The sequence below is a fragment of the Aspergillus oryzae genome, chromosome 3 (genome assembly GCF_000184455.2).
Source record: "Aspergillus oryzae RIB40 DNA, chromosome 3".
NCBI classification, from domain to species: domain Eukaryota; kingdom Fungi; phylum Ascomycota; class Eurotiomycetes; order Eurotiales; family Aspergillaceae; genus Aspergillus; species Aspergillus oryzae.
In genome coordinates this window covers 1,893,312-1,906,559 of record NC_036437.1, presented here as the reverse complement: position 1 = coordinate 1,906,559, position 13,248 = coordinate 1,893,312, and the positions used below count along the sequence as shown (strand labels likewise).

The window sequence follows — 13,248 nt, the reverse complement described above, 5'->3', positions numbered from 1 at the left end:
CAGAATCACCTCTTCCCCGGCTCCGCCCCTGTAGTCATAAACCTCAAAATATCCTCCAACGGCACGGCAGGCTCCACAAACTTCTGCTGCTGATGCTGCGCAGCCGAAGCAGGCGCAATATCAAATTCAAACCCAGCCCCAGCCGACTGCCTTCTAACACCCACAATCTCCATCTCATCCTCCTCCCCTTCCTCCTCATCCTCACTCTCACTCCCCTCATCCTCCAACACCCTCGCCAACCCCGTAACAACATTCTGCACCCCCATCTCCCTCTCCTCGAGCGTAAAATTCCCACCCCAGTTCCTCCGCCTCGCCTCCTGATTCGCCTCCACGGGTGCCCAATCCCACAATTCCGCCAGCTCCGCCTCCGCCAGCCCCGATTTATCCTCTAGCGCAGACGCGCCCGCCTTGCGACCGCGCGCAACCCAGTCCTCGACGCGGGGGTCGAGTTTCGTCCGAAGAAGCTGTTCGAGGGTGTTGGCCTGTGTACGGCCCGGATAGTCGGGGCCCGGGTATGCGACGAGGGAAGTAAGGAGATCACGGTTGTCCGAGAGGTGGTCAGAGACGCTGAGGAGGTTGTTTGAGATGATGCTGGCTTGGGATTGGAGAGAGGACCTTTTTTTTTAACATAAATTAGCTTCATTACGACATATCTCGCACATTCATTTATTATTAGTAGAATTGACTGTATGACCAATTAAACAGATAATAAGGGACTGGTTGGAACTGTAGGGTATAGACGTACCAAGATGGCAGAGGATCACTTTGATTTAGACTTGTGATTAGGGACGCCAGCGAGCGCGTGAGCTGGACCAGTCGCTGGCGGGATTGTTCGAGGGTTTTCAGCTGTTCTTGCGTTGGGGTGGCCATTTTCCCTTTTTCTCTTTGTTGTTTGGGGTGCTATTGGTGCTTTAATTTGGTTGTTTAATGGCGTGGTTGGAGGCCGGGAGGAATTGTTGGATGCGATTTGGAGATCAATCCAACGATGGCGGAGATTAGATGCTATCGCTTGATCGGGTTTAGTGTATGTTTTTTCTCCCTCCCTCTCTCCACGGATTGGGTTGCTTGGGGTCAGCCAGTCAGTACCGTAATCGCCCACCACCGAAGTAGATACGATATGCAGTCCACTCCTATCTATGTACAACTCAAGTTCATAACTACCCACGAGCCCCTTCTGAATAATGCTATAACCAATCTTAGACACTGGCTAAATTCGCCGGTGAAGAATCCTGCAGAGTTCTATTATTATCATTATCGGGTTTGCATGGGGGTGATTGGAGCTTGGCCGGGGGACATGAAACTTTTAGACGCCTGTCGGTCCAATCTCCTCTCTCGCTAAGCCGTGTTTATTTTTAGAGACTTGCATCCTTCGGAGTTTGGCTCGTCTCGGTGGGTGGGGGGTTTGGTGTATATATTCTGTTGCTTCGGCCGTGAGATTTTTCTGTTTACTTTCTTGTTCTTTCTGTGTGTGGATTTTGATATGTTTTTCCGACTATGATATATGACATGAGATGAAAGCCGACTTCCATCGTAGAGGAATACAAAGCGGGCAGATATTATTCGCTGAATGATTAAGGAATGGAGGGGTATATCGCGATGAGCACACATCTCTTCATCAAACATAACGACATGCAAAACGCCAACGCAGACGGCTGGTATCGAAACTACGAACATGCACGAAACCATATGTCGTTTATCGGCCCGAGAGGACCCTTTGCATGAACCGATCTTATGACTGTAGTCATTATTACCGCTTCTGCTTGGAGTCCTGGCCGAAGTACTCTGGGTGCTCGGGGTTTTTCTGTTTTTCTCCGTCTGGGGAAAGGTTCAGGGGCGGGCTTGCGACAGCGGACGCGGTTACCTCGGTGAGATTCTTGGAATAGCCCACATCGCGATATTGTCCATCATTGTCGACGAAGCTGAAACCCTGCTGCTGCTGGTGCTGCCCGTGACCCTGCTGATACATGGTGGGTCTGTACATTTCGTGGTAGTTCGCCCACGGGGTACTGATCCCGGTATCGTTCCACCGGGCATGGAGGTGGCTGGATTGTCGGTGCTTTCGGGCCTTTCGGCGACGCCACCGAATGAAGAAGAAGCAGCATATGGAAAGTGCACACAGCAGAATCACGAATCCCAGGACCGGGAGTGCGATCACCAGAGCCAAGTTTACCCCAGGACCACCGGTCGAGGTTGGGTTGATAAGGTCTACCGTTGAGGATGGTAACAGCGACTCGCTGAAGATCCTCGTTGGGCTAATAGGGAATGCGAAGCCCGTAGGTGTTCGAAAATGGCAGTTATAACGCAGCGCTTCAAGAACTGCGATTCAAGGGTTCAGGTCAGCTACGCATGTTATTCGGAAAGATGGGGGGGATCTAACGCACAGTTTGCCATGAAAACCTGCGATTGACCATTTGTTGGATCCTGGGTCTGGGTGAGTGTGAAATTGTAGCACTGTTCGCATTGGGTAATGAGATTGTCGGCAAACGTTGTAGTGCCACACCAGGTGTAAAAGTTGTTCGCACCCGGGTCTGCCAGATCAAACTCTAGGGCTCTGTCCAACGGCTGGCAATTCACTGTGCACTGCGTGGAGATATTGCTCACACTCTTAGGGAAGCCATAGACACAGGAGGTAAAAGTATAACGAAGGTTGTCTGCAAAGCTCGGATGGTTAGAGAACACCCAACAGGCGGAGCCGGTGTATACTTACAAAGTCCCCAGTCCACATCCGTCTCCCCGGAAGATGGGTCACTGTAAGTACTTCGCAACTGACAGTCGACGCACTGCTTGAACTGAGACCCTTTGCTGGTGGAAGTAAAGTCCGTATCTAAACAGGTAATCTCGGATCCCGTTGTATTGGTCGATTGCTTATTGCAAACGTTTGCACATGGCGATCCTGGTGCTGTCCGCAACGCCACGGCCAGCGGGACTAATTGGCAGAGGATGATTAAAGCTGCCGCCCATACAGACGTAGATCTTGGAACTAGGCCCCAGGAGCCGAGCATGTTGGTGTTGGATGTATTCTTCAGATACTGCCTGCACTATGACAGCCAAGAAGCAAAGCTTGTCCGCAGTGCTGGCATTTAATACTCAGCGCACCTGCGGACCCGACGTGGATGAAAAGGGAGGGGAAGCACCTCGATTGTTCGGTGCGGGAAGCAGAGAATGACGAGATGAGTGAAGTTGCAGTCTTTCACGATGACTGGACACCGAGAGAGAGGCCCTTCCGGTACCTTTGTGGGATTGATAAGGCACAGAGTAGCATCCGTGGTACGATCATCGTGCTTTGGAAGCTGTCAAGCATCCCAAGCTAGTCAAGACTGAACAAGCATGCAGTGTGCAGCCAGGCGCTAAGAGTACCTGTAAAAGACGGGAACTGGAACGGCGATCGTTTCCCAGTGACAGGTGGTTCGTGTGATGGGCGTGACGAGGGATTGGTGACGAGTGATTGTGATTGTGACGGCTGCTGCAGAGGGTCGCATCGCCTCTGCGCTTGAGGCTTCCCATTCGTCGATCTCCTTTGGAACCCCTCATCTTTTTGTTTCCTGCCGATCGTCATTGGCGGAACGATCATTTCGAAGATGCACAGTGCAATTCTTGAGCTTCGGAACATCCCTCCGACTGTTGTGATGCCCATTTGCAGTTTCTTTGGCACTCGGCGCTTAGAAGAATCGCAAATCACACTGTCCCTGCATTGCGTTGGCCCTTCTCCCCAAATCAGGAAACGCAACTAAAAGAAAATATAACAAATGAATAAGATAGACTTAAATAAAATTAAGTAATAGAAAAAAAAATAAAGATGATTGGAATGACGCCAGTTATCCGTGACTAGATGCCATAAAAATCATAACAAAATAATAATAATCGTATACAAGTTTCTAGTCCCCGAGAATACTCCACCGAATTGCCCTTCGCGCCAAACATCAGTTGGGCGCAATTCACCATCATTGGATGTCTTAGACAGGGTAAATCAAATCGCTCATAGACTACTAGTAGGAATTGGTCAAAACGGATTGATATGGAGCAAAGATAAAAAAGAAAAAGAAAAAGAAAAAAAAATAAGCCTCCCACATGAGATACGAATTAGATAATAACGCCACTATGCAAGTTTGTTCTTTCTCGCTGGTGGCACCGAAAAAGAAAAAAGAAATAGAAATAGAAAGAAGCGGCGAGGCATGCAAGAAAAAAGCAAAGAAATATCCAAATCGGTAGATCGGTGATTTTCGTGACTCATAGTATCTTAACGTATCAGTCATTCGCAGGAGCCTGTTCTTGCACAGGAAACTCGAAAGCATTCTCTCGGATTCAATATAGTGAACATCCACTATCCGTAAAGATCATCGTAGGACGGCACCAACTCCTGTTCTGCAACCGGTGCAGGCTTTGGCCGATGCATGAACTTGGTATCACGGGGACTAGGTCGGTGGCCTAGTCGAGGGTCTTCAGACGGCACCGAAGGGATAGACGACGTATAACTGGTATGTCTCGAGCTTGATGTAGCTGGTATAGATGCTGTCGGTTCGGTCGTAGTGCTCCGTAAACTGAAGTGACGCATTCGTGATGTGACCGACAGCGGCGGTGATTTGGACGCGCGCGAATAGGCATCGCTGTCCTCGCGGGATTCCGTGCGAGACCTGTCTCGTGGATATCGTCCCTTTGGACTATGAAGGCCGGATATGGAATCCTCTTCCTCATCAGCCGAGGATTCGTCAAACCCATCCCTCACTGTAGGGTGGGCTTTATGTCCTACTATGGGACTGGGAGGGGGCGCTTTTTTCTTCGATCGCCCTCGTAGTTTTGCGTCGTAGTGTCCCGTCGGCATAGTCATGGCTGAATCAGTGGATGATGTCCGCTCTTTGAAGTTTCCCGAAGGTAGAGCAGATGTGTGACCATGGCGATCGAGCGAATCGAGAGAACCATGTCGTCGACAGTGATCCAACATTTTAACGGGTATCGAATTGGGCGTTCCAACAGGCGACTGCTCATATTGACTCCAGGAGCCTGCATTGGGATACGTGATAGCCACATCGCCCCAGCGGGAGTGCAGCTCCGAAGAGAGCTTCCGCTTTCTTCTTAATTTTTGAATAATACCCGTCATGATATTCCAAGGGCTTTTCATAAAACGAAGCCTGCCCACATATGCGTGGTAGGCGTGGCGTATGAGCTTCAGCTGATGACGAGTGGCTCAAAGCATACAAGATTCTGTCAAAAGTGTGCGTGACGCATGCCTTGAAACTGGCAAGCTATGCGTGTCGCTCTTCTACCAAGTCGTCAAGAGGGGTCGAAGAGTAACTAAACGGAGCAAAAGACGGGAAATGTGGAATTACTGGAGACCGCCAGTCTGCATGGGATGATGATATATCAGTATACGTCCTCGACGACATACCGCCCGTCGAATGACAACTGCATGTCTCTCTGAACTGGCGGCAGAGGAAAGGCCTTCCGGAAGGATAGACCATCAACGGGCGGGTTCCAAGGCAAGTTTGGTGCGAGAAGGGGACGCGTCTTGGGCCCGGCAGTTTGGTTCGCCCCTCCTCTATCCCCTTCCAGTGGAGGTTGACAGAGCACCAGTAGATGAAGAGCGACAGACCGATCTCCCTTGGTCACCGAGGGGTCTTCGAAAACGGCACAGCGACTGACGATGGTAACTGGCTCTGGGAAGCTGGGCTGATCATGACTATGACAGGGAAGACAACCGGGTCCAGCACCCGGCTTCATAGCTCATGAAGATAGGGCCGAACGAGGGGTGAATATTACGGCGCAGTCATCTTGCGTCTACCGTCGCCCACCACGACATGGATGTCATGTAAACCGGCGTGGGTCTTGGCTTGGCGTGGCGCTTCATGGCCAACATCACACTGGCGAGCAGACAGGGGACCGGACAGCGGCTATGGCTTGGGAGCAAGGATGTTGTACAAGTCCTTGCCGTTTATAGGTGCGTCGACCCCGCGAGCGCAAGCGATGCAACATCACCTCACAGGGAAGGTGGAGGGCATCCATTCCTATGACTGGCGAAGTGTCAGATGAGTTAATAAAGGAGGCCCATTGTGTTCAAGGGACCCAAAGTCTCTTTACTTAACGTCTCCACAGACACCAACACACTAATTTGCACACGGAACCATATGTCCTTCCGCTGCGGAGGGGTTAAAAGAGGGGAAGGGAGAAAAGTCGTTGGCTGGCGCGAGAACAAGCACCCGGTTGATCGTCGCGGTTGAACCCGAACCATCCACCGAGCTTATCTACGCGCCGTGATGGAGACGACGTGGGATAACCAATATAATAAACTCCCGTCCAAGATAAACGAATTGTTAATGCGCTGCAACTAGACCCTTTGGGATGTTTGGATAGGATATGAACGTCCAAGCGGAGTTTCCCGTCAAATGACCGATGACAAATTCATCCTTGACATCCTTGCCCTAATATCCCGATTGGGCAACTACTACTACTTGATCCTTGTGAGTAGCCTCAATCGCTGTCCAACGGCGGTAGATATCTTTTACGAGTTATAGTTATTTAGCGTTGGACTTAGTGGTTCAAAAGTTGCTAGGGTCAGCAGCCCATTGACTACGAGAAGTCGTGGTTACAGATTATTAGACCCTATTCGACAAGATACCTGTCGGACATCCATTGTACTATAGCTTCAAAGGCCTGTAAACTACCAAAGACTATGACACACGTTCAAAACGTTTTATTACTTACCTTTTGTACAAATTAATGAAAATGCTAGCTATTATTTGTTCATCTATTTATCTGTTTTATTTTTTATTTTTTTCTCTCTGTACCTCCGTCTCATTTGTTCTTGAGTGGTCTACTTAGTCCCACTGCCAATACCCGTCAGGAACGCAACCCTGCACATGGGCATGGACGTCACGCCCAGAAGTGCTAGTGATAGACAGTGTAGCCAACAACACACAAGCGCCAGCACCAGCTTCAATGATAGCTCCCTGTAATAAGTCGGACTTAATGGAGTCATCTTACACCTTGTGAGAGTGCCCCTCAGAAGTACGCAACCTTGTAGACTAAGTAGACAGGTCCACCAGCTCTCCAGTACTTTTTACAACTCTTCTCTTTCTCTTGTACGAAGTACTGTGGATTCTTTTCACTGCCGCAGGTGGGCTATCTCAAATACTACTAGGAGCGATAATGGTCCAGTTATTGCCCTTTCTCCCACGACTCAGAAAGGAAGTTGTTAATAACATGCTACTTCCATTCGACAAGTGGACCTGATCCATCCCACAGATCTTGGTATGGCATTCTTCTTTGGTCGGGATAAGTCCTTATCTCTAAGGCTTTGCTGTCTCTGGTTGTTTGGTTTGTTTGCTCTATTCATGACGTTGAGTATAAGGAGCAATCGTTTGAATCAGAATAGAAAGGGTGTCCCCCTCCGCCCTTTCTTTCCCCTCAGCATCGGACTCCCTCATTAACTAACAGGGACTCGACCTCAAAGGGAACGTATTATACTTTCTACTATGCACCAGATCAAAGGAAAGTCAGACCATCAGTTCTTTTCTTAGATCATGGAGCAGAACATCGCATTCGTCAGGGTACCATGACAGCGAGACAGTATCATCTGAGTCCATACACTAGCGACAAGGGACATGCTTCATGATTATCATCAATTTCATCATTATACCTAATGCCATGGCAAAGGAACACAGAATTCGTTACTGTTATGAACCCATATCATCGTTTCCTCAAAGAAAAGAAACGGAGACCCGAAGCAAACAGGGAAAAGCAAAAGCCCACCATACACCATACGCCGTACTAACCCATTTGTCCATTCCAATCCCAATTTACCAGCCCAACGCTAACCAAAACCCACAGATCCGTCCCACTTGGCAATCGAAGCCATTTCTTAATGAAAATTAGTGACCAACCTCGAAAGCACAGGTTTTGGTCGCCGAAGTGATTGCGCCCCCTCTAAAGGTCGAGAGAAATTGGTGGTGCTACTATCCGAGTTCATCGATCGAGAACTTTCCAGTGACAGTCCCCGCTGCTCTGCCTGAGATGAACTTCTCTGTGTCTCTGCTGGGCCTGTGTACTGTTGCTCCACTCCTCGAATGAAAGAGAATGGCCTTTCCTCGAACATACCGACCGGGTCCACCTGGGTCGGTCGATTTATTTTAACTGATGGCGGCAGTTGACTAATAGCCTGGTACTTCGAGGGGTCATAGGCGGGTATAGTGGTATACGCTGGTGGCGGGGTGTCCCTGGACAGTCTGCCACGAGGGTGGGTATGGTTTTGCTCTCGTGGCTGACTATAGGAATACATTGACGAGTAGGGTCGTGGTCGTTCTATTCCCTGGCTACCAGAAGGGCATCCCTGAGGCGTATATCCCATCGGTGCCTGCATGACCAGCATGTCCTCCTCGTATTGTCGGATGCGATCCCATCTTCGTTTCTTGAGGAGAAAGAACAAGATCCCCGCAGTGACTAGTTCGGGGTCAGCAACAGATGTTTCTGGTGAGTATGTAGAGAAGAAAGGCTATACTTACTAGCAATAGCAGCGACACAACCCAAAACAACCCCGATTATAATCTGATCGGTGGCTGGGTCACTCGAGCGAGTCACCAGTGACCTTCGGCAGAGAGGGAGAAACATGGTGCAAGCTTGCGGGGTAAGATGGAATGGATCGCTGGCCGAGAGAAAAACACTTGAGCTTCCCCCCTCCCGTTGAGTTCAGTTCAAGAAGAGCGGAGACACCCCCCATTAAGAACTCAAGTTCACCTCCAGCCTCGTTTCAAGATAGCTTGTTTGAGATCATTTTAAGTTCCGGTCAGGGCATCTGCTCCAGCGTTGAGTCGCGGCTAGCCAGCGTGACAATATGCAGTGTATCCAGCAAGCACCAGTCTGTAACAGAAGCAATAACCCCAAAAATAGAAGGATTTCGGCGATTGCAGAATCATTGGCTGTCGATGCTCGGTTTCGGAGCTGCAAGCGCTCGGGTTGTCGTATCAGCGGCAATTGAAGGATCGGACCCGCATTAGTTGATCTATTTTAATGTGTGCAAATGAGGAGAATTCGGAAATTCTGGGTAACTGGTTGCAGATCCCACCTTGGTTTCTATCATTCTAGAATTCTAAACATGTTCAAATAGGGTGTGTTCAAGATCAAGACATGCCTGTCGGTTCATTCTATAATTTCAATATACGCCACGCTTTGTTAGAGGGCTAGACCCCAAACCTAACCTCAACGTCTATGGACCCCGGTGTACTCAGAGAAAAGCATCTCATCCAACATGTCTCACACTTAAATACTTCAGATTCTTTTGTTTACTCGGCATATGGTCGATACACAGCGATTCCCCTGTCCGTAGAGAGATCCAGGCTCACTCCTTGTCCAACAAAGTATACATATCCCTCCTGCAGGTCGAACGTCTTGACAGACTTGCCCTCAGACAGTTCTAACCGCCCAGATCCTTTGGTAACAAATAAAAGACTCGGTCCTGAAATAGCCTTGTGTGTTTCGTGCTCTCCGGCTCCCAGACTAGTCGCCAAAACGTTAAACTCACTGAAAGGAGGCGCATACTCATCCGATTTCCCATTGGCACCCTTGTCACTCTTTCTCCGCGGCAAAAGAGCCTCGTCCACTCCATGTGGTTTGAAGGTCAGCGCGCGCAAGAATAAATCGACGTTATCGCGTTCTGCACGCGGACAGAACCCCGTATTAATCACATTATCAGACCGCGCCATACACTCAACGATGTCACCACAGAGATATGCATGCATACTATCCGCAGGTACGCAGACAGCCTCTCCAGGTCCAAGAGTCATGTAGTTCATCAGTAGCGCGGCAACCAGGTTACCGTTATCGAACTCAGTATATTGCTTGCTAAGTCGATCGAGCATTCCGGGGATATAACGATGCTTTCCGAACTGGCCTTCCGGGAGATCCTTAAGACTCTGGATGATCTCCGAGACAACGATTGGAGGCAAAGTGAGGAGCGTCTTGCAGAGCTCCCGGAGTAGATCATCGTCGAATGGCTGATTGGAGGGTACTAATTGCTCAATTGGCTTAAGCTTCATGATCGCTTCGATTTCACTGAGGGGCTTGAAACCAGCAAAGAGCTCGAAATTGGACAGCGCGACTGCGATTTCGGGCTTGTGGTTTGGGTCATTGAACTGGTCTGGATTTTCTTTGTGAAGCTGCTCTGCTAGAGATTTGTCTGGATGGACTTGGAGAGGGAGCGCTTTACTAAATGAGAGGATCTGGTGGTTTGTTACGTTAACTCAGCTTCTCCTGAGACTCAGGCAATATTTTATCGGAGTATAGGACTCACCTTCGGCAAGAACGGAATCTCGGGTCCATACTTATCAAGCGCCGATTTCCCAACAAGCTGTGGGTTCTTCTTCAGATAATCGGAGAGAAGCTCGCCTGTTGAAAGGATCCGAGAAGGAACAGTCGGGTATGTGCCCATCCACATCTATCGATTGTCAGAGACAATGCCTTCACAGTACCACATGGGTCACTCGAAATACCTCAGAGTATGTTTGGTCATCTTTTACATCTCCATTCTTGGGGGTCTTGGACCAAAGCTGACCAGCTAACGAGTTCTTTCCTTGCTTACCCCATGGGTCATTCTGAGTAAAGTACAACAGTTAGTATTTAGCAATTGGCATATGCAAGAACAGTACTAAGAAAAAGACTTTGTTATACCTTTACTCCGCATTGGAGCTGAACAACCGGTTCCGCCATTGTTGCGAATCGAGTGTAGTATCTGACTTTGATTCAGATCGGTGTCTTAGTGTCTTACGTGGATCCGGAGAGAAAGCTTCAATTTCTGAAACTGTTGGATTTAAGACAAGAGAAGAGAGTATTTATGTGTAGGATGAAATGCAGCCCTGCGTTAACATGTCGTCATGGAGGGAAGGTGCGCCTGGAACTGATCGCAACTTCCTTTTTGGGAAATTCCTGGTCATGACTTCATACCCACCGAGCCCTAACTCCAAGACTCCAAGACTTCAAGAACTTCCATGAAGCCAGGAGTTTGCCCTTTTTTTTACCGATCCGGCTCAGAGACTGCCAATGGGATATTCAACAGAAGGGATTCGGAATCAAATGTTCCTTAATCGTCAGACTGACGTCAGTGCCGTGAATGCTTCTGAACACCGATTACAAGTCGTATTCCATGTTCATGTTATTGAACAAAAGCAGTTCTAGATTGTAGGTATATCAGATCTGGAGTCACGTAAGCTGTTCATTATACGTGTATTCGTGGGAGTATTTCAGTCAACCACCAACGCCTTGCAAAGCCCTAACGCAGAAAATGCCCATCGCGCTATAACGGTCGCAGATATATACACCATCATGACACGATGATCGCAATGATAAATCTCAAAAAAAAAAAAAAAAAAAAAAAAAAAAAAAAAAAAAGAGAGACATAGACTTTTATCCATAAATGTCTTCCGCATCAGGTACCATTGTCATGGTCATGCGCTTCGCAGCACGAATTCTCTTCTTCTCCACCGATGAAGTCGCATTCATTTGTGCTGCCATAGCCCACTCGCTATACTCGCCACTAGTTCTGTATCCCGTCCGAGATGGCCGGTGAGATCTCTCGTGGGGTTCAACGTAGTGATTGTATTTGTCCTCATAATGAGAATCCCGATGATGTCGTCTGGGTCGATTTTCCCTCTCCTCGGTCCCCGCGTAGTTGGACTGCGTATTATGTTGCGAATTCGTTGAGTATCTGTGGCTTCCAGGCGAGACAGCTGCAGCCCGTGCATCGGCTGGGATATATCGGAAACGAGGCGAATCATGAACCCGCGAAGCCGCTTTCTCAGCCACCTCAGTAGAGTAGTCTTGATGGATAGGTTTGTAGGCAAACTCGGTTCTTCGATCGGGGTGGTGCAGATGCTCCTTCTCGTCTGGATCCTCGGTGGAATGTCTTGACCGTGGAGCCAAACGCATCGAAAGACGACGAGGGTTCAGTGTGCTCATGGAAAAGGAATTTTGCCTAGCTGGGGCAGTAGTATTCTCCGGAGCAGAGGCTGTATCGTAATGCTCCCGTGAGGACCTAGTAGAATTGCCTCTGGCGAGGTTATTACCATAACCTCTGTGAGAAGATTGGCGAGGGTTCTGGAGTTGATTCCATGACCCCTCAGTCGGGGCTGAGATTGATACATCTCCAAACCGTTCGTGAAGGGGTTTGTAGGAGTCGCTCTTGCGAAGGCGGTTCAGGGGCCGTTGTACAATGCTTGCCATAATGAAAATAACTCGATGTGTGGAATAGAAGGATGACAAGACAAGGTTCGAGTGTGTAGCAACCCAACGCTGAATAACAAAGACTGTTGGAGGCATGAAACAAAAGAAACCTCAAGACATGGAAGGATTCATGAGCTGATGCGTCTGACGAAGCACAGACCAAAGTATAAATCCAGAAGGATTTTGCCTGGGCTGAAGATGCAGTGGCATCGTAGAGGATGAAGGAGTATAAAAGCTTATCCTTGAGCCAAGAAGTTTCAGAGCTGGTTCTTTTTTTGTCTCGTGCCCGTCGAGTTACAAGCGCAGGGTCAGCGTCATGCATGCAGATAGGCTGTAGTGCAAGTTGCCAACATTAGAAGCAGATACACTCGACTGATAGGTGGGAGAAGTGCGGGCAGGCGCATTAGTGTCCGCGTCTGGAACCACGGATTCATCGCTGATTGATCGGCATTAAATCACCTCTACTTAAGTCCTGTTCCATTCTTAGCAAATTCCCCTCGAAGGAGTCTATTATTATCTATAGCTAATTACCTTGATCGCAGAAATTAGTTCCGACCTAACACTGCATAATTCGGCCAAATTTAGAACCATCCCCAAGCGAAGCACCAAACAACCCCGCGACAGATTCGTGAAACACGCCTCCTCGTTGAGCATGTGTGCTCTATAATTATCACAAAATCACAACATGTATGGTGGTTAATATTAGCAACAGACAGGTTCTAGACAGTCTTGAACTCATTGCTGGGCCACAAAGACCAGTGGAAGTGCCAGTCGCAGACCTAGACTTTGTTTACCTACACGTGAAGAATATCATCCCAGTATGATAATCTACTCTTTGCAATGCCTTCAGGATGCCTGGTTACTGATCATCCTTGGTGGTAACCTCTCATCGAGAATCTTGGTCATGGCCCTGCTCAATGCCATTCGAACCAAACTTAAGAGGGGAAGCAGGAGGCTAATTTAGGACCTCGGGTATTGTAATATATACAGCAAATTATGCTGAATAGGTCTACACCGAAGTACATAGAAAATGAACGGCTGAAAGCC

General features: G+C 48.7%; 6 protein-coding genes across 6 annotated transcripts; all 6 read right to left on the bottom strand.

Annotated features, from left to right (window-relative positions):
• Positions 1–5: 5 nt before the first annotated feature.
• med8 (RNA polymerase II mediator complex subunit MED8) lies at positions 6–870 on the bottom strand (the record flags this gene model as incomplete). Its single annotated transcript, XM_001821184.3, has 2 exons — positions 6–615; positions 746–870. The coding sequence occupies 2 exons, from the start codon at positions 868–870 to the stop codon at positions 6–8; spliced, it is 735 nt and encodes a 244-aa protein (XP_001821236.1).
• Positions 871–1,747: 877 nt separating this feature from the next.
• On the bottom strand, positions 1,748–3,002 carry AO090023000722 (uncharacterized protein; the record flags this gene model as incomplete). Its single annotated transcript, XM_023235732.1, has 5 exons — positions 1,748–1,973; positions 2,210–2,316; positions 2,382–2,451; positions 2,486–2,573; positions 2,708–3,002. The coding sequence occupies 5 exons, from the start codon at positions 3,000–3,002 to the stop codon at positions 1,748–1,750; spliced, it is 786 nt and encodes a 261-aa protein (XP_023090727.1).
• Positions 3,003–5,289: 2,287 nt separating this feature from the next.
• Positions 5,290–5,715, bottom strand: AO090023000721 (uncharacterized protein; the record flags this gene model as incomplete). The annotated part of the gene is made up of 2 exons (XM_023235731.1): positions 5,290–5,338; positions 5,384–5,715. 2 exons carry the CDS (start codon positions 5,713–5,715, stop codon positions 5,290–5,292), a joined length of 381 nt encoding a protein of 126 aa, XP_023090726.1.
• A 2,089-nt stretch (positions 5,716–7,804) lies between these two features.
• Positions 7,805–8,598, bottom strand: AO090023000720 (uncharacterized protein; the record flags this gene model as incomplete). The annotated part of the gene is made up of 3 exons (XM_023235730.1): positions 7,805–7,851; positions 8,089–8,430; positions 8,493–8,598. The coding sequence occupies 3 exons, from the start codon at positions 8,596–8,598 to the stop codon at positions 7,805–7,807; spliced, it is 495 nt and encodes a 164-aa protein (XP_023090725.1).
• Positions 8,599–9,269: 671 nt separating this feature from the next.
• On the bottom strand, positions 9,270–10,692 carry AO090023000719 (uncharacterized protein; the record flags this gene model as incomplete). Its single annotated transcript, XM_001821180.3, has 4 exons — positions 9,270–10,205; positions 10,277–10,420; positions 10,476–10,577; positions 10,654–10,692. 4 exons carry the CDS (start codon positions 10,690–10,692, stop codon positions 9,270–9,272), a joined length of 1,221 nt encoding a protein of 406 aa, XP_001821232.1.
• A 693-nt stretch (positions 10,693–11,385) lies between these two features.
• Positions 11,386–12,201, bottom strand: AO090023000718 (uncharacterized protein; the record flags this gene model as incomplete). The annotated part of the gene is made up of 1 exon (XM_001821179.1): positions 11,386–12,201. One exon carries the CDS (start codon positions 12,199–12,201, stop codon positions 11,386–11,388), a length of 816 nt encoding a protein of 271 aa, XP_001821231.1.
• Positions 12,202–13,248: the final 1,047 nt, after the last annotated feature.